Genomic DNA, 18,196 nt, shown 5'->3' on the forward strand with positions numbered 1-18,196 from the left:
TTCCTCCTGGTTTGCTGCCCTACCTTCCTGTGCTTCATCCCTTGGTTTAGACATTCTTCACTGTTGTAAGCGCCGGTCTGTCGGTTCCCACCCACACCAACATTAGGTATAGCAAAGGGAAACTCTGCCTGGAACTGCGCCATCGTCACAACCGTTGTTATTATAGTGGACCCCACTGTTGCAGCCACTGTGGCACCCCATCTCCTTGTGGGTCTTCCTCTTTTCCCCTGACCCTGTCCTTTATCAAGGAGCCCTGATGCCCTTTATCAAGCATAATGGTTTCCACTGGTCACCTGTCCAAAGGATGTGAGGGGAAGTCTTGCCACCCTCACGTCTAAGGAGCATTCTGGCCGCACTTCTTCCAAGACAAATTTGCCCCTTCTGGAAGAAAGTAGGAGCCCTGTTGGCCTAGTGGGTTACACATTAGGCTACCCACTGCAAGGTCAGCAGTTCAAAACCACTAGCTGCTCCACAGAGAGAGATGAGGCTCTCTACTCCCATAAAGATATACAGTCTCAAGACCTCAGAGGGGCAGTTCTCTTGTGTCCTACAGGGTCGCTGTGCTGAAACTGACTCGATGGCCGTGAAAGTGCATGAAGTGAGTGGGGCAGTAGCAAAGAGGGGACCTTGACACCGCAGGTCACCTGGCCGGTGCCAGGGAGCCTCGGGACAGGTGCAAACAGCCAGCCTTTTGCTAACCATTGACATCGTCCAGGGACTTTTGATTTATTACAAATGTGCTGTTTTGTTTTTTTAAGTAAAACAAACTTAAAGGTTTGTTTATTTAAGAAATACCGAATGCTTACTGTTGTACTTTCAGGGTTACTGTTCACAAAAATAAATAATAATAATAAGCTTACATTCTAGTGCAGAGAAAATACACAATAAACAAAAGCAGTGTTCTCGGACAGTGATAAGTGTGTTATGAAATAACCAAACCAGATGATAGCATAGAGCACTGTGCGAGTGGGTGAGGGTGAGTTCTCCTCACACCTGCTGCCCTCTGGTCCATTCTGACTCTTCATGAGCAGATAGCCTCATCTTTCTCTCAAAGTACAGCTGGTGGGTTTGAACCACTGGCCTAGCAGTTGACAACCCATTGCTTAACACACTGTGCCACCTGGGTTCTGTGATTTCTTGTTTCCTCATATACAGAGTTGAAAAATGGCAATCACTTTAATGAAGATGTTTTCATTAAATTTGATTTTAAAATGAGATTTCACATCAGTAATAAAAACATGACGAAGATTTTTAACATATATGTTTTTTTGATTTAGAATGATTTTTTTCCCAGAATAGGCTCAGATTTAGCTCTTTTCCCTTAGTATATATTTTTATTTCAGTAATTCTTTTGAGAGATTAACTAGAAGAATCTGTATTTTTTTTTAGAAAAGAAAACAAGAAGGGCTTTTCATTAACAAAATTGAATTACAGTTTGGAGGAAGCTTTTGTGGCAAAATCCCTATAATCTTCAAAATTCTATAATTCTATGACAATTTCTTATTTTTAGGTTAGGGTGTGTATTAGTTCTTTAAATGCTCGTCGGTCTTTTGGCAGTCGCACTTTTCTGTGTGTGGCTGGAGCACGCGTTTCCTGCCTCTCGGGTGCACACGTGGCCCAAGCCAGCCGGCCAGACCTTGATGTTTCTAATTATTAGAGAAGTCTACTTTTCCTGGGCTACGTAAATGCCTTGTTCAGCTTGGCACGTAGAGTCTCTAGTGATCAATTTTTGGTTTTTATTAGTCTTACGATTATCGATTCTTGGAATAACCGTGCAAGACATGGCACTCCACCCTTACATAATAAAAATACCACCTGAGCTGCCTTGTTGTCAGCATCTCAAGTTTTATTTTGAACTTCACTTTTTATGTGTTACATTTCATTTTTGAGAATAAGGTGAGTCTTCCATTGTTTTTGTTGAGGAACATAACAGAATCAAATTATGAAAACAGGACATTTATAGAATTCATTGTCGTGTCCTGTGAAAAACATATAGGCCTTGGATAATAAACCATTCTTGAACTGTAATAGTTAAATGACCCAATTAATATATTTTAATTGCTCTAAAAACTATTAAAACCTTTCATTGCCATGTTAGTTGCACTAGAATTCTTCCCTCCCACAGTAATCCTTAATGAAGGCTTATGCACTAATGGAAGCAGAGTGTTAAAGATGCTAAGAAGTGTTTTTGCAAAGGAAGAAAAATGTGTACTAATGTTATTATGGCTGAAGTTAAGAAACAGGGAATGGGCAGGAAGGAGAAAAATGAGGAGCTGATACCAAGGGCTCAAGTAGAAAGAAAATGTTTTGGAAATGATGATGGCAACACATGTACAGATGTGCTGAATACAATTGAATGATGAATTGCTATTGGATCTGTAAGAGCCCCCAATAAAATGATTAATAAAGACAGGAAGAAAAACTCCAGCTTTAGTTCTTTTCAGAGTTTCTGTCCCCAGGTATAGAAGCTGTGTCATCTTATAGCAAGATTGGAACATTTTAATTTTAATAAAGGAGTCTAAACTCTGGGGGGAAGAAAGAAAGAGGATGTGGAAAATGTTGAGCAGAGGCCCCCTAGCGTGTTCGTGGAAGGTAGCAGCGCTCTCTAGGGAAGTGGATGAGGGAGAGGTATCACCACAGAGAATGAGTAGGCAGGGAAGGAAGACTTGTTACCAGGAGAGTCCTACTGACCTCTTTAAAGCCAAATTGTCAGTAAGATCAGGGGGAGAAGGAACTGCTAGAAGGAAATCTAGTATGCATCATGTCAACAGAGGTTGTCACAGTGCAGTGCAGTGAAATATTTAACAGTGGCTCCTCTGGCCAGAGCCTTTCTTGTCCCCACCAAACAGCCTGGAGCTTAGAGTCAGACTCTGATCGGATTCCGTTTGGAGTGACTGTTGACGGGATTGATTATGATGGCCACTCTGTTGGATGTAAAACGAGCCGCCTCCAAGGCAGGAATGGGAGGAGCTCACTACCAGCGGGGCGAGAGAGGAGCCAGAAGTGGAACACATCCTTGGGACCCTGAGCACCTTCCTCGATCCAGGAGACAACTCTGACACCAGAGGAGCAGCCTGAGCAGCAAACAGCGGTGGATGGGCCAGCACTCCCAGCGAGTCAGAGGAGTGCCTCCAGAGGGAGGCTGGCGTGTGGAGCGAGCTGCCTCCAGGCATTTATTTAGGGGAGCCGGTTTTGCCGACCATGGTCAGCTGGAGCTGGGCCCCTTTAAGCTGAGGCATGCTCCTTGGGCACTTATTGGCAGCCCTACAAGAGCTTTGTAACATTGCACAATCAGGGTAGAGACCAGTGGGCCATGTGGCTGAGAGGCCAGAGATCAAAGAGATGTCTGCCTTCAGGCTCCACTGAGAAGAAGCTGTCCTATCTGGATAATTGTATCCTGAGTATTTGTGGCCTGCTAGCTTCCTTAATAAACATCATAATCCTGAGTATGGGCTGTGATTTCTCTGTGGTCATTGCAACGAAATTAGCAAACCCATCGGAAAAGTAGAGTGCTGTGTGGGTGGGCCATGCCTGACCTCAGCCTCACAGAATGTCAACATAATGGGAGAAAGATCATTTTCCCTTTCTTCTGAATTTTTAATAGAAAAAAAAAGAAATTATTTTAAAATTCGGGGGGGCGGGGGGCGGTCACTCCATTACAGATTTGACCTTTACAGTAATAGGAAAAAAGTGGCTTTTAAATAGAGATTTTTTAATAATACCTTCATTATTTATTATTGGTGTTTTAAATCCCAACATGTGTGTGCTTCTGTTTTAAACAGACGTCTGTCCCAAGAAACTGTTTCCCCAAAATCACAAGGCCCACCTCAGATGCTCATCCGCCTATTCGTTTACTTTCTGCTAAGCCTGTGTTTATTGGAACCAGATGTTATCCTGAATTATCAGCGGGATATTTTTCTCTCATCTGACCTTTGTGTGAGAGGGTAGTAGAAAGTGCCAACTTCTAGAATACTTCAAAAGCACATCCAAGTGGCCCCGGGAGAGCCTTGTTTCCCCTGCCCGCCCTCCCCATTCTAATGAGCCGGCCTGGTGTGCTGTCAGGGGAGGAGGGTGAGGAGGGAGCCTTGGCAGTGTCTGGACCCTCCTCCCAGTAGGAATTTCTTAGACACTAACTGCGGCCTTAGAATAGAGAGACCAGTTTTTCCTTCCAAAACAGCAAAAATGTTAGACATTCTCCAGAATTTTCCGAGTCCCATGCTTAGGACTTCAAAGCACCCTAGAAATCGTACCCAAAAACCAAACCCACAATATTCCTTCATGAAACCAAATGATGGTCACATGCCACTAACATAGATCCTGTCATTTCTGTTGGAGAAACGAGGCCCAGTTCCCATTGTAAATCCCAAATGGGCGGTCGAAAGAGGATTTCTGCTCGGCCCATGTGTCCATAATTCCTTTCTCCTGAGGACCACTCCTATCTCCAGTCAGGAAGCGCTCTGCTTCTCTGTAATTTGTGTGCGGGCATACTAGATGGCTTCGTCATCACTGCCTGGGATGCCACCCTCGCCCTTCACTCACCAGTGTGCCTTGCCAGTCCCAGCCAGCCCCTGTCCAACCCAGGGCCCTCTGCCCGCCGGCCCCACGGCTAGACCATCTCCAGAGCCAGAACCGTAATTCCTCACAGCTTGGGAAGCTGGCGCCCTTTCTGCTTTTCTCTATTTGATTTTCCTCAAGCTTGTGTTTGTGAAATGTTCATAAAGGATTTGCAACCAAAAAAAAGTGTTTTGTGTGCTGAGAAATCTGTTTATAAGATCTCTATATAGAAAAGTCATAAGGTACATGCATGTACTAAAGGCTTTGTGAGAAGTCCTGTGATAAAGGAGTCAGTCGGTTTAACTTGGTTAATCCTTTGCTTCTCGATGTATTTGGACTTGGAGCATGTAGCTCCTATTGAGGCACAGATGCGAGCCTTCGGGGCCGCTGTTCCTCAGAACGGTGTGGGTTTGGTGTTAAAGGGGCTGATTGGTGTCCTGTTGAGTGACCACCCACATAAAGTGAGTCCTCTTGTTTATTCAACAGTGGGACAACCGGTGTTTGTTTTTCCCTCTAGGTGTATTGTGCTGTGATCATTCCAAGGACAACCAAATGTGTCGGGATGTGTGTGAGCAGGTAAGCTTGCATCAGAGCTGTGAAAGCTATTATTTGTGCCATTGCTTGTAAGGTGCCATTGTTCTAGAGGAGGGGAAGTGAACCTTTTTCTGCCAAGGGCCATTTGTCTATTTATAGCATCACTCTCAGGCCATACAAAGCATCAAGGTCAGCAGTAGTTCTAAACCTCTAGATGCTCCATGGGAGAAAGACAGGCTTCATCTCAGAAACCTGCAGGGGCAGTTCTGCCTTGTGAGTCAGAACCCACTCGATGGCAGTGAGCTGGGGCTTTTTTGGTTTATATTTGGTCAAATATTTAATTACTTCATCCGCCTTGTGATGGCTGGGACTGTTTCTCCCTGGTGGAGTGTGATGTGAACTGGTAGTGACAGTTTCAAAGTCCTTATGTGGCCTGTGGGACCAGATGTTCCCCACCCCTGCTTTAGAGGAATCTGTTGGCAGTGATCAGATTTCACATCACCAATAAGGGGACAAGTTGATGTGTCTGTTGACATGAAACACTGAAGAGCGAAGATCACTGATGTAGGTTTCCTGCCCCAAATGCACAATCTGAATTATAAGGAAGCAAGCCCCGTCAAGGGATATTCCTCAAATTCAAACCTATCAGTGTGATAAGAACACAGCTGAGAAACAGGTCCAGACTAAAAGAGACGGAGGAGACAGGACAGCTAAATGCAATGTATGACCCTCTGCTATATCCTAGAATTAAAAAAAAAATTAAATTGCTGTAAGGGACATTATTGGGATAAATTGATGAAATTTGAATCTAGACCAATAGAACTATAACCATACTGTGATCCTGAGTTTAATTTTCGTCTTCTCGTTGGGCATGATGGTGACTTTGTCCTCAAGAGATATGTGCTCATACATTAAGAATGATCGAGAAGTCAGTAATGGTTTCTAAAATGGACCATTAAAGCAATATTAATAATAGTGTATAATATAAAGAGAGGGAAAATTAAAGCAAATGTTATAAAATTTAATGTTTATCTAGAAAGAGAATGGGGGGGGGGTGTTCATTTTCTTCTTGAAATTTTCTATAGCTTTGGACTTTTGTGATTAAGTTTTGCTAGGCAAGTCCTACTGAGACCGTCACTACCTGTTCATAAAGGCTACCTTTCTTTCATCATCTAGGTTGTAATTCTATCCCTAAAGCTTGAGAAGTAATGACCCCAGTTATCTTTTGGAGAAGTTTTGAAGTGATAATCTACATTTGTTTTCACTATTTCTTCAAACTGAGAAAGCTACCTAATTAGAATTGTAAGGGCTCTCAAGTAATATTTTGGACTTGGAAAGATTTTTCAAGATATTCTCTGATGATAAGATATGATGATGATTCAGTTTGCCTAAGTAGCTGCTAGAGAATGCAATGACATAGTGCAGTTTACAGTTGCTATTGCAAATTGTTTTCTGCAAATGTACAGTAGAGCCGCAAACTCGAGCTCTGTGAGAGAAACCATCAGGCATGTACAGGGCGTGCACAAGCTCTTCAGACCTCAGTTGGCACTCACTCACCAAGGCACGTTGTAGCACACTGTCTTTGTGGACTAGGTTGCTCCAGTTGACCTTGCTGTCCTCCACCCCACCCTTAGCCATGGTCCTGAGCCCCCAGACTACTCCAGGTCTGTTTGGTTATGTCTAAAAAGTTTTAATAACAGGCAAATGTTTATGTTGAAGCAAATTCTGTTGGATTTATTTGCTTTTAGCTTGTATGCTAAATTAAGGCAGGCCAGTAGCATGGCAAGGAGCCCTCGAGGTGCTGAGGATCAAACATTGGACTGCTAACCTTCAGGTCGGTGGTTCAAATCCACCAGCTACTCCATGGGAGAAGGATGAGGCTGTCTGCTCCCATAAAGACTTACCATTCTTGGTGCAGTATAGCACCGATGAAACACACAATATCCCTCTGATTCTTTGAGGCTACCTCACCCCCCCCTATCATGACCCCAGTCCTACCTTTCAGTTCTGGCTAGACCAGAGCATGTGCACAGGTATAGATAAGAGCTCATGACACACGGAATCCAGGTCAGAGAAACCCTTCAGGAACAAAAATGGGAATAGCGATACCAGGAGGGGAAAGGGGAGGAAGGACACATAACCGTGGGTGAAGGAAGACGGGTTTGTGTAAGACATGAAAATGATAATAATTTATAATTTAACAAGGGTTCACAAGGGTGGGATGGTAGGGGGAGGGAGGGAGAGGAGGAGCTGATACCAGTAGCTCAAACAGAAAGTAAATGTTCAGAAAATAATGGTGGCAGCCTATGTACCAATATGCTTGACACATTGCTGTATGGATTGTTAGAAGAGTGCCCAATAAAATGATCTTTAAAAAAAAAAGGTTTACCATTTTGAAAATCCTGAATTGGGTCCTTCTGAATGGACTCAAGGTCGGTGAACTTGGTTTGGAGTTTAGTGGCACAGTGGCTCAGCATTTGACTACCAACCTCAGAGTCAGTGTTTCGAGCCCGTTAGCCACTCTGCAGTAGAAGGTGTGCTGGGCTGTTTTTGTAACGATTAAAATCAAACTCACTGCCATCAAGTTGGTTCCTACTCTTAGCCACCCTACAGGACAGGGTAGAACTGCGCCTGCGAGCTTCTGAGACTGTAACTCTTTAAGGGAGTAGAAAGCCTCATCTTTCTCTTGTGAAGTGGCTAGTGGTTTTGAACCGATGACCCAATACAACCATCCCCATGAGTCTGAATTGGCACAATGGTAACACATTTGGTTTTAAATGGTATTATGTACAAGCTATAAGGGCTCATTTTTAAAATTGCAATACTATTATCACTCCTTAGAAAATGTGATGTTCAACACCTGATCATTTTCAAACTTCTTAATTGTTCGTTTTAATCAAGATGCAAGTGGAGTAGATGCACTATAATTGGCTATATGCCTTTTAAGTTTGGTCTGGAGACCCTTTCGTACAGTTCGATGAAGAGATCTGATTGTGCATCCTGTGTCGTTTCTGAATCTCCTTGTTTGTATCCTGCGGTGTCATTTAGCCCATTCCTTTCGCCTGTGTGTTCCCTGGCACTCGGTGCTGAGACGGAGAGCCCACCCGTCCAGCACAACACTGTCCAGTGATGGCCCTGTGCCTGGACTGCCCGGTATGGGAGCCGCCGGGCAGAAGTGTCTATTGAAATGAGACCAAAGAGGCGGAGGGACGAAATTTTTAACTTAATTTCAATGGATTTAGACTTAAGCACACCTGCCTAGTAATACTTTATGAGATCCAGAGGCTGATTAGATGCAGGTACAATGTGTCCGGGTGGGCAGGGCTTTCTCATGAGTGGCATTGTCTCTTTTTCTAATATTAGTAGCCATTGCTGACAATTTTCAAAATGCATTAATTCATTAAACCCAGTGCCTTCTAGTCGATTCTAGGACAGAGCAGAACAAGCCCGTAGGTTGTGACGGGAGCACCAGCCTCATCCTCCGCCCATGGAGGAGCTGGCGGGGCTGAGCCACCGACCTCGTAGTTAGCAGCCCTGCTTAACCCACCGTGCCACTACTCGGGTTGCAGATTGTCCGTCTTAGTGCTCTTCTCAGTTCTTCATTCTTGGGGGTGATTTGGATGAAAAATGATTACTAGATAAACTAATTGGAAATAAACCCTTTTTTGTTACCCTTAGCATTCACGGATGGCATAGTCTCGGCTATTTGCAGGTTACCTTGAAGATCTGTCGGATGTACATAGAGGTTTATAATTTTGTAAGGTTCCAAATTGTGACTGCATTAATTAAAGTCTTATTTGGAAGTGAGCTGTTTAGCCTGGTATGTGAACCTAGTCATCTGTAGCAAAAATAGCTTTGTGTCTGTTTTTTGGAGAAGAAATATGCTATTGTTCTGTGTTCTTTCCAAGATCAAGGGCATAGTCAATTTCCATATAATTAGATGATGAAGAGCAATGTATGGATACATGTATCTCTTTTTCTTTTCTGTGCCTTCTCGCTCTCTCTCTCTCTCTCTCTCTCTCTCGCGCTCTCTCGCTCTCACGCTCTCGCTCTCGCCTCGCTCTCTCTCCTCTCTAACAAGTTGGTAGCTGGTTTTTTTCATTTTAGATCGTTAGGAAAGGGTCTACACTTACTGAATTTGAACTTTCTTGATTATTTACCAAACTATACATATAAAGTACAGTGAGCCTTATCTTTTCTCTTAAAAAATACTGCAATTTTTTTATATAGATTTTCTCGTCAAAAAGTGAATCCCGTTTAAAACATCTGCTGCAGCGAGCTCCAGATTATTGTCCAGAAACAATGGTAGGTCTTATGGAATTTAACTGTGGGAACTTTTGTCTAGATGAGCCCATCTAATAAGTTACTTAGAGATTTAACAGGATTTGAAATGTTTGGTGGGGTTGGGGGGGTGGCTTGTGGTCAAAGTAAAATGGTAGATTTAACTGGATATTTTTTAAAGATCTTAACAAAAATTGCTAGATAGACTATGGTTTTTCATCTTTATTAATTATCCTGTGATCTAGGAGCAAAAATGGGCATAAATGTATTTTAGGCTTTAAGTTTCATTATAATATTTTACCTGGAGTTTGGGGAGTTTAATTTTTATTATATTGAGACCAGTTTTATGAAATTATGATAACTAAATCTTACATTTGCTTTGAACTTGGGATGTGGGTGGCTTCTCTTTGACCTGCATACTATAGATGTATTATGGAGCCCGGCTGATGTAGTGGTTACTCGTTGGGCTGCGATCCGCCTGTCGGCAGTTCCAAACCATCAGCTGCTCCAAGGGAGAAACACTGGGCTTTCTGCTCCCGTGAACAGTCACCGTCTCCGAAACCCCACAGTGGGGGTCGCTGTGCGTGTGCATTGACGCAGTGGCATGGAGACAGATACCTTCCTGGTTAGTCTGAACCATGGAACTTAAAGTGGCTCAAACACTTGGGCGCCTGTTGGACATGTCCTCAATTTCTTAGACTAAGAGAATCTGACCTTGCATGCGAGAACCTCTTCTGATGGGTTGACTGGCACTGGGGGGCAGGAGCCGAAGCAGGAGGCTGGTCAGCAAACAGTTCGGGTGCTTTGGTCTGCCTCCTTGTAAACTGAGCTTCCAGGAAGCATCCTGAGTGACCAGACTCTCCTGAGCACTCAAGGATGGAAGGGGACAACTCTCTTTGTATCTCCACTTCGTACCCCCCTGGAAAATACAATGTGTGCTTAGTCCTAGAACCCTGACTGTAAACACAGCCATACGTCAGCTAAGCCATACAGCATTTCTCTAGAAATTAATTGTTAGGGTGAGGAATTGGTAGCCTACATAAAACTCTTGGTGATTTTTATTTTAGGTTGAAATTTGGAGTTGTATGAATTCATCTTTGCCAGGTAAGCAATAACAGTTGAATGTTTAGCACTTGATTTTTAAAAACCTATTTTGTGATCGCAAAATCTGTACCAGAGGTCCTGTACCAGCGTGTCCCCTCGAGTGTTTCTGTCGTCTCCTTCCTCGGGCACCGAGGTTGTCAGGCCTGCCCTTCATCCTCACTCACGGAGCCCTGGGCTTGGTACTCTTCGCCACTGCTTGCATTCTACTGCAGCCACTCCTTGAAACATCAAGTTCTCTTGGATTCTATAAGTTACAGCTTTTTCTTCGTACATACTCTTAACATTTCTCCTCTTAGCCCCATCAGGATGGGTCATTTCTGTGTGCCTCGTCCCAGCATGCCATACTCTCCATCCATTCTCTCTCTGCTTCACCCTGCAGTCTCATCCCTTCCTAGAACTATTAACAAGTTACCTCCGAGAAGGAAGGTCACTCTTCTATCCAGATCATTTCCCCTGGCTTCTATCTAGCTCTCTCTCCATGGGACTCTGCATCCAGGTGGCATCTGAAGTCGACAAATCCCAAACCAGACTCCTGGCTGCCCCTTGTGTGAGCGACACCAGAACAAAGCCCAGACTCCCGAGCCTGCTGCTGAAGGACGTTCACCAGCCTTCGCTAGAGCCGCCCCTTGAAGAATGCATAGAGCTTAGATGCCTGAATTCTAAGAGCTTGTCACGCTGTTTAAAGTTTGCACTTCAAACGAAGTGGACTATTTGTCTTCCTGGCATGTCCCTTCTTCCAGTTGTCCCTCTCCTTAGTGCCCTAGCATCTCTCTCTCAGGTGCCATCACTGCCAAACTGTGACCTCCACAACGGGACAGGTTATAGAGGGTATCCATTTCTTAGCCTCCATAGTACCTAGTGCCTTGTACATAGCAGTGGCTCCCTAAATGGAAATGCTTGGTGAATCACTTTCTCTTTCCTGAGAAGAGGCCACTGAGCCAATAGACCTACAGCATTCAGGAACATAGCGGCTTATACTATGAAACGTTTTTAAGCAATCTTGGCAGTTGGGATGGTTTCTATCTGGGTGGTTTAGAGTTCTGTTTTGAGGCCTTTATCTGTGTATCATTTGTTTGCTCTTTGTTTTTGGCTCTTCAGCAGAAGAGGGATCAGGTGCTAGTTTCACATGGAGAACTCGGTTACCTATGACCTCGAGAAACCCTGGGATATTGTTATAAGTCCATAGGGGATCTGCAGATCCCTGTATTTTACGGGAACCCAGTAGCAAGCACTTTGTAAAGCACGTAAAAGCTTAAGTCTATTCGCTCTTCACAATTATTACTTGTGTCTCCTCATTGTCCCCCAGGAGTCCTTCATTGGCATTTACGATTGCACAAGGGGTCCAGAAACTACACTAGAACACGTGTTATAATTTCATCATCTCTTAGTAGAGCCATGGTTTGGTTGGGAAAATCACTGCTGCGCATACATGGAACCAGAACGGTCATTTGCTTCTTGGTCCAGTATACCCGTCAAAGCTGAACCCAGCTCACAGAAAACACTCCTTATTTTGTTTGCTAAGTATCTGTTTTTAAACACGATTGGGGTTGTTCACTGTTACTACCTATCCATTTGGTATTCATATTTGGAATACAACCATCCTTGTGTTTTTGTTTGCTTGCTTGCTTGTTACATTGGAACCTTTGCTAATTTGCTAACCTTTGTTAATTGGAACCTTTGCCTGTGCTTCCGTGTGGAGGCGAGGAAGGCCTCTCCCGCGCTTCCCTTGCCCTGTATGTCCTCTGATGAAGACGTGACCTCTCGTGACCTCTCCTGCTGTGAGAGTGATCCGCCCAGAGTCCAGGGTGGATAGGAGAAGGAGAGAGAAAACAAACAAGGAACCTAATGGGGGAACCCGCTGTCTTTGAGCCGGTTTTGACACGTAGTACCCCCACACGGGGTCTTCCCTAAGTCTGGACAGGGGCAACTGATGGACTTGAACCACCGACTTGGTGGTTAGCGGCCCAACACCTAACCCGTCGTGCCACCAGGAGGAAGGGCTTCCGGAGTTTGAGACCCCGCTGCCTGAGCCACTTACCCTGTGGACACCTGCTTTGACTTCTCGTGGTGTCCGTGAACCAACTTGGCATGCTGTTTGTGTTTGTCAGTGCTTATGACCAACAACATCTGGACATTTTGTTTTTAAGGTGTGTTTAAGAAGTCTGACAGCTGGGTTGGCTTAGGCTGCTGTGAACTGTCTATTGCCTCGGAGTGTCGACAGGCATGCAAGCAGGTAACACTGGGCAGTCAGGCTCGCGAGAGAGGATGCAGGTGGGATTGGAGCCGCGCATGCCCTGAGCCGTACCCGCCGCATTGAAGCCTCGTCGGCGAGGTGATCCCCAGACCCTGCAGACTGAGCATTTCTCGTACAGGTTACATCTCCTTTAGCCCTGCTGCTGTTTAGTTGTGGCGACTGCATGTAAGACCCCCAGGCTTCTCTGATCGTTTCTCTGTCTTTCCTCCTCTCCGCCACGCAAAGAAAGACTGTTACAGGAATCCGGGACCCTTTGTACTTTGCCCCTGAGCATGCCAAGTCAGTGGTGAGTGACCCCAGTGGGTGGGCATACACACGTAGACGACGTCTGGGTGACCGCAGCTGGCATAGTTGGCTTGTTTTGTCGTCATCTTGCCCTCTCTGATCGTGAGTCTGCCCTATGCATGTTCTTGTCCCTCCTCCCCTGCCTCGGCTTCTAAGGTGAGCATGCCTCCTGCAGCGGCCTCCGACTTCTTCTTGTGGGTTTGGTACGCTCGGCCCGTCAGGCTAGGCTCCTGAGTTCGCCCTCACTGCCGTATGTTTCCATAGCGGCTCCTCGGTGCTGTGGGGAAGGCCCTCCCGGCTCCTCGTGCCCCAAGTGAGGAGGGCAGACTTCACCGGGAAATTAGAAATGATCATTTAGATAGGCCTGAAACTATCGTAGTTTCTTCTTCTTGGGGCTGGTCTCTGGGCGGGAAAGTTTGGGACCTCGCAGCCCGCTGTCCTGGGACCTGGCAGCACGCCGCCTAACCGCCTGCTCCTCTCCTCCAGGCACGGAGATGAAGCTGAGTTGTAGAGGTTTTGAACTGCGATGAACAAGCCACCAGTTGTGTGCCCATTCAGCTTCACACCCTCCCCTTGTCATTGGGCCTATTCTGAACGGCACAGGCCCACGTGCTAAACAGAGGTGACTGAAAGTACCTTTCTAAGTGGGATTGACGCCATTTGGAAGACAGTCGCCCCAGGCAGATTTGCTGTGCCATGTGATACACCAGAAGTGGCTATTTCAATGTGGCAAATAACGTGTTGGCTATTTCTCTGAGCATCCGTGCCCTCATCTGCACAGGAGATGAAAATGTCTTCAGTTTACTGAGAGAATTTATATGAAAACTCTCGTTAACCACCTGCCTTAGGAACCTTCCCCTTTTTAGTTCTTGCTTCCATTGCATGCAATCTTCTTCTGAAGTTCAGTAAGTCCAACATGAAAGCTTAGATCCGCAGGGTCAAAGAAAAAGCAAAGTGTAAGTGTCCTGGCAAAGCTTCACAAGAACATTTGCCACCCAGTTGGAGTCAACTAAGAAAAGCCCTCTGATTTCCATCTCCTTCAAAGTCAGCTCACTTCTGAAATAAGGAAAGGAGCCGTGAGATTCCAGCCATAAGGGTTAGAGTGGAGTTCTAGCACACGGGGCCCATCCTGGGGTGAGGTTGGTTTTAAAGAGACTGCATGAAATTTGTTGTCTTTTATGAACTTTTAAGTACTTTAGCATAAGGTTTTCCTTGGTGAGATAAAGAATTCTGTACCAGCAATTAATATATGCTTTATTAATTTGTGTTCTTTTTTGTCTTGTTTTGAGTACTGTGTATAATATATTAATGGAAAGATTTGTTGGCTTTTAGGCATCTTCAAAGAATGATGTTTCCAAAGTTTGCAGAAAAGAACATGAGGTATGCATTTTATTTAATAAATTGGATATACTATTCAAATGTGATCAATTTATAAAGCCACTTAAATTTTTAAAAAGTGAATTCATTCTTTTATAAACTGCCTTTCACCTTACAGAAAATTTAGCCATGATAAGAATACCATTTGCCTTATTTGGAAATATTGTGACTTTAGTGGACTTTTATTGAAATTAAGCACTAATTTGAAAGAAATGCCTAAACCTCATATACAGGGGACTTAACTTGTAATGCTTTTATATAAAAGGAAGTGAAACTGATCGTGTTTTCTTGGGTTCCATATCTTCTTATTGCCCCTTGACCCATCCGGGTTTCTATTTGTATGAAACACCTTTGTTATGGAAAAAAGTAATCAGAAACACAGTCAACATTTCTAGTGTGAGTAGTTTTAGCCATTCCTAATATCGTGCATTTCAAGGAAGATACAAAATGGCCAGGGCTCTGGTGAACCGGCGGCCTCCTTTCTCCCAGTGGTGGAATTTCAGGCACTGTCTAGATGGTGAGGGGTATTAGGTGGGGGTAAATGAGGTATTTCACACCATACAAATACGTGCAGAAGATTGTCCCTGATGTGGGAAAAGCCCATCCGTCTAAATAACTCTTCTAGAACTGTTATTAAATATGACCGTATTAACATTTTTCATAGCATTTAAGGATACTTAAAGGCATATGTTTCATTCATCTTTTTTATATACAGTCAATGAGGTTGAATAGTCTGTCTTCTGTTGGAGAAGAGAGATAAAATAATTCTTTTAACTACCTCTAAGAGGATAGTTCTGGGCTTTTTATTTGCTCGTGTCCTTTTTCCAAAGCCTGATGATAATACCTCTATTCTCATTTTTAACGAGAAAATCTGTTTATCTTTTGTTCTGTTGTACGGTGTGCTAATGTATCTATCTGCTAAACTGCGTACGTTGCTCTGAAGGCAAGTTTTCCAAAGAACTGCCGCTCTCATCTTTCTTATTGAGAGGGCCTTGCTATAAAGAAGTTAAAAATCTTCCTTTTTTTTCCCTTCTCAGCTCTCTAGCTTTGAAATGACCGTGGTAGTTCCTCTTGAACAAAGTGGCTAACTGCGACAATTCCTTCTTTTCTCCTGCATGATGTCTGACACTGCCCACCTCCTCTAGCCTGTCCCCCTCCACTTCCGTGCGCTTCCTTCCCTTTCTGGATTTCTCCATTGCCCTAGGAAGTCTGCCAGTCTGTGTTGATGACGGACGGACAGGAGAGGTAAGAGAGACAAAAGCAGTCCTATGATGGAAATACTAAGAGTCGTGTACATTTCCCAGTTTGCCTTCCTTCATTTTATCTAGGACTAAGCATCTGTTTCCCAAATAGCTACATCCCAAGAGAGTTCCTTTATTTTTCTATTAAAAACTGGTTCACAAATGATTCAAGACTCGATGTGATTTTTATTTGTTTAGAAGTAAAAAGACAAGAAGAGAAATAGGTTCTGCCTCATAGAAGCCACGTGAACTCTGCGTGTCCCAGTTACTGACATCTAGAAATGCTGTTTGTTAGAATACATTTGGCACAACGTATTTGATTTATTATCAATGACTGAGTAACAATTTGTGAAACCAAGCTTGTAGTACTTTTCACTGAACCTTAGCGTGGTCCCCAGGGTGAACTTCTGTTGGTGTGAAGCCATTCTCGAGGCCGGTTTTGTGTGCTTTGATTAGCGATTCAGAGAATGAGCACGCAGCTTGGCGGAGCGGATGTGTAAGAAGTGCAAGTGGCGATGTTGGATAGGCTTTGGCCTGTTCAAACCCCCCAGCGCCCCACCACCGACCACTACCCAAGAGAAACCCTGCCTTGGGCTCTGAGGATGATGTGCCACCTCAGAAACCCTGCGCAGCGTCACGCGGGGTCAGAACCAGCTCTGCGGCAGTAGGTTTGGTTCATGTTTATCTTTCTTTGCTGTGAAGCTGCTGCTAAGTCTCTTTGGACAGAATTTCCTAAGAAATGTACTTAAATGGATAAAGTTTTCATGCCATCTCTGATTCTGTTTCTTTCTAACCAAGCTCAGCTAAGCCAGTTCCATCTAAAGTATTACTTTATTTGATGGCGTCTGAGTTCCCTGCTATACAAATCGACAAGGATTGATTGATACTGAGGGAGCTGTATGGATTGTAATAAGGAGCACAGAGGAGTCAAGCCTAGGTTAGAATCATAATTAATTTACTTAGAACCTCATGAAATATTCGACTAATACTAAAAAATGTAATGCAAAAATTGAATTCTTCACAGTACTAAAGAATGTTGCCTATGAAGTCAAGGTGACTCGTGTACTACACACAGAAGGGCTCCGGGAGGTCAGAGGGGCCATGTTGAGAGTGATGGGGGAACGCTGCACACGAGGGAGTGGCAGCTGTGAACGAAAGCACTGCGCACCCAAGGCCGGTGAGCAGAGGCGCATGGGTTGTGCAGTCGGCAAAGAAATGATAGTCCCGCTGGGAACTGAAGTGTATCGTTTGATAGGCAAAGTCGATTCCGATCCTGGAAAGATGGCCTTGGAGATTCCACCCATTATTAAGGAAAGGGAAGATGATGAAGATTTTGTAATGGGAGACCAGCATAACAAATACCAAATTCCATATTTTAGAAAGCTGAAATGCCTAGTTATGTTCAGGCCTTGAGCTCCCCCACAGCCTTCTCTGGCATAGTTTAAAAGAGATCATCTCCAGAGGTAGGGTGATAGCAATAGAGTCAAGTATTAAAGAATAAATAAGGGATTTGAAGGCAGAATCCACTCAACAGAATTTATTATGTTGGGTAGAATATAAAGGGTGTTTGCAGAGAGAGAGAACCCATTCTAAGCTTTGAACCTAGGGGCTGGTGTACATTTACTGTCAGGCTAAGCTTGCAGATGCTGTTTGAAACGTCTGGTTCTGTAACAGGGCAGGCTTGGTACCTGGACCCACTCCTAGGGAAGCAATTCAAATGCTGGATTAATTTCCTGGGAAGGAGACAATGTTCAGGCCAAGGACTAAGTGAAAGCAGGACCCAGTGAGGCAGGCCGGCCGTAAACGGAGCCTGAGCCGTGGGGGCCTTTGCTGACAATTCCGCCCGCTTGGAGCTCCGTGGGCTCGGAAGTCAGAGGACAAAGCCTCGATCCGGTCTAATTGAAGCCCCTTTTCCTTACCGGGAAATGTGGGGTCCCAAAGGAACGCCAGGCTTAGTGCTTGGGCGATCGAGATACTCCCATGTCTTCCTCGGAGGCCTGCTAGGAAAATGCTCCTCTGAAATGTCTGTATTCTCGCCACTGGAAGTTCGTAACTATGAACTGGCCTGACTCCAGACTTGGTACTGTTCCAAAAACCCGAAGCTGAGACTTTATCTCAACGTGTTTGAATGGGTAGGGCCTCGCGGGAAACTGAGGAAAGCAGACACAAATCCTCTCTGGAGAAACTAGTCTTCATTCCAGGCTTCTCCAGACTTCCACACTCACGTCTGAGGAGAATAAGCAGCACCCAGTAAAGACATTATAAAATCTACCGGAAAGCAAGAGCCAGCCGAAGCAGTGATGAACAAAGCCAAGCCTAAAGATATTTTAGATATTGGAATCAATGAATGTAGAATATAAAGTGTTATATATGTTTAAGAAATCCAAAGTTTATTTGATAAAGAGCCAAAAAGACTTCCCAGAAGATAAATAAGTATAGTGATTGGGTGTTACTACACACTGGATACAGTAAAAAAAAATTAGCGAACTGGATGATAGAACTGAAAAAAATCTGCATAAAATGCAACGGAAGAAAACAGAGGACAAGAGGCTGGGAAATTAAGTTG

At 44.3% G+C, this 18,196-nt stretch overlaps 1 protein-coding gene across 1 annotated transcript in view; it reads left to right on the forward strand.

Moving 5' to 3' along the window:
- The first annotated feature begins 4,880 nt into the window (after positions 1-4,880).
- LOC101655473 (reversion-inducing cysteine-rich protein with Kazal motifs) overlaps positions 4,881-18,196 on the forward strand; it is a 49,416-nt gene continuing 36,100 nt past the window's right edge. The window contains exons 1-6 of the mRNA XM_045289180.1: positions 4,881-4,956; positions 5,072-5,130; positions 9,319-9,393; positions 10,437-10,473; positions 12,621-12,706; positions 14,345-14,392. Of these exons, the coding sequence (XP_045145115.1) occupies positions 4,881-4,956; positions 5,072-5,130; positions 9,319-9,393; positions 10,437-10,473; positions 12,621-12,706; positions 14,345-14,392 (381 nt within the window). The remainder of the gene's footprint in view (positions 4,957-5,071; positions 5,131-9,318; positions 9,394-10,436; positions 10,474-12,620; positions 12,707-14,344; positions 14,393-18,196) is intronic.

This window comes from Echinops telfairi, unplaced genomic scaffold (genome assembly GCF_000313985.2).
Source record: "Echinops telfairi isolate 266 unplaced genomic scaffold, ASM31398v2 ScPeMD7_25;HRSCAF=90, whole genome shotgun sequence".
NCBI classification, from domain to species: Eukaryota; Metazoa; Chordata; class Mammalia; order Afrosoricida; family Tenrecidae; genus Echinops; species Echinops telfairi.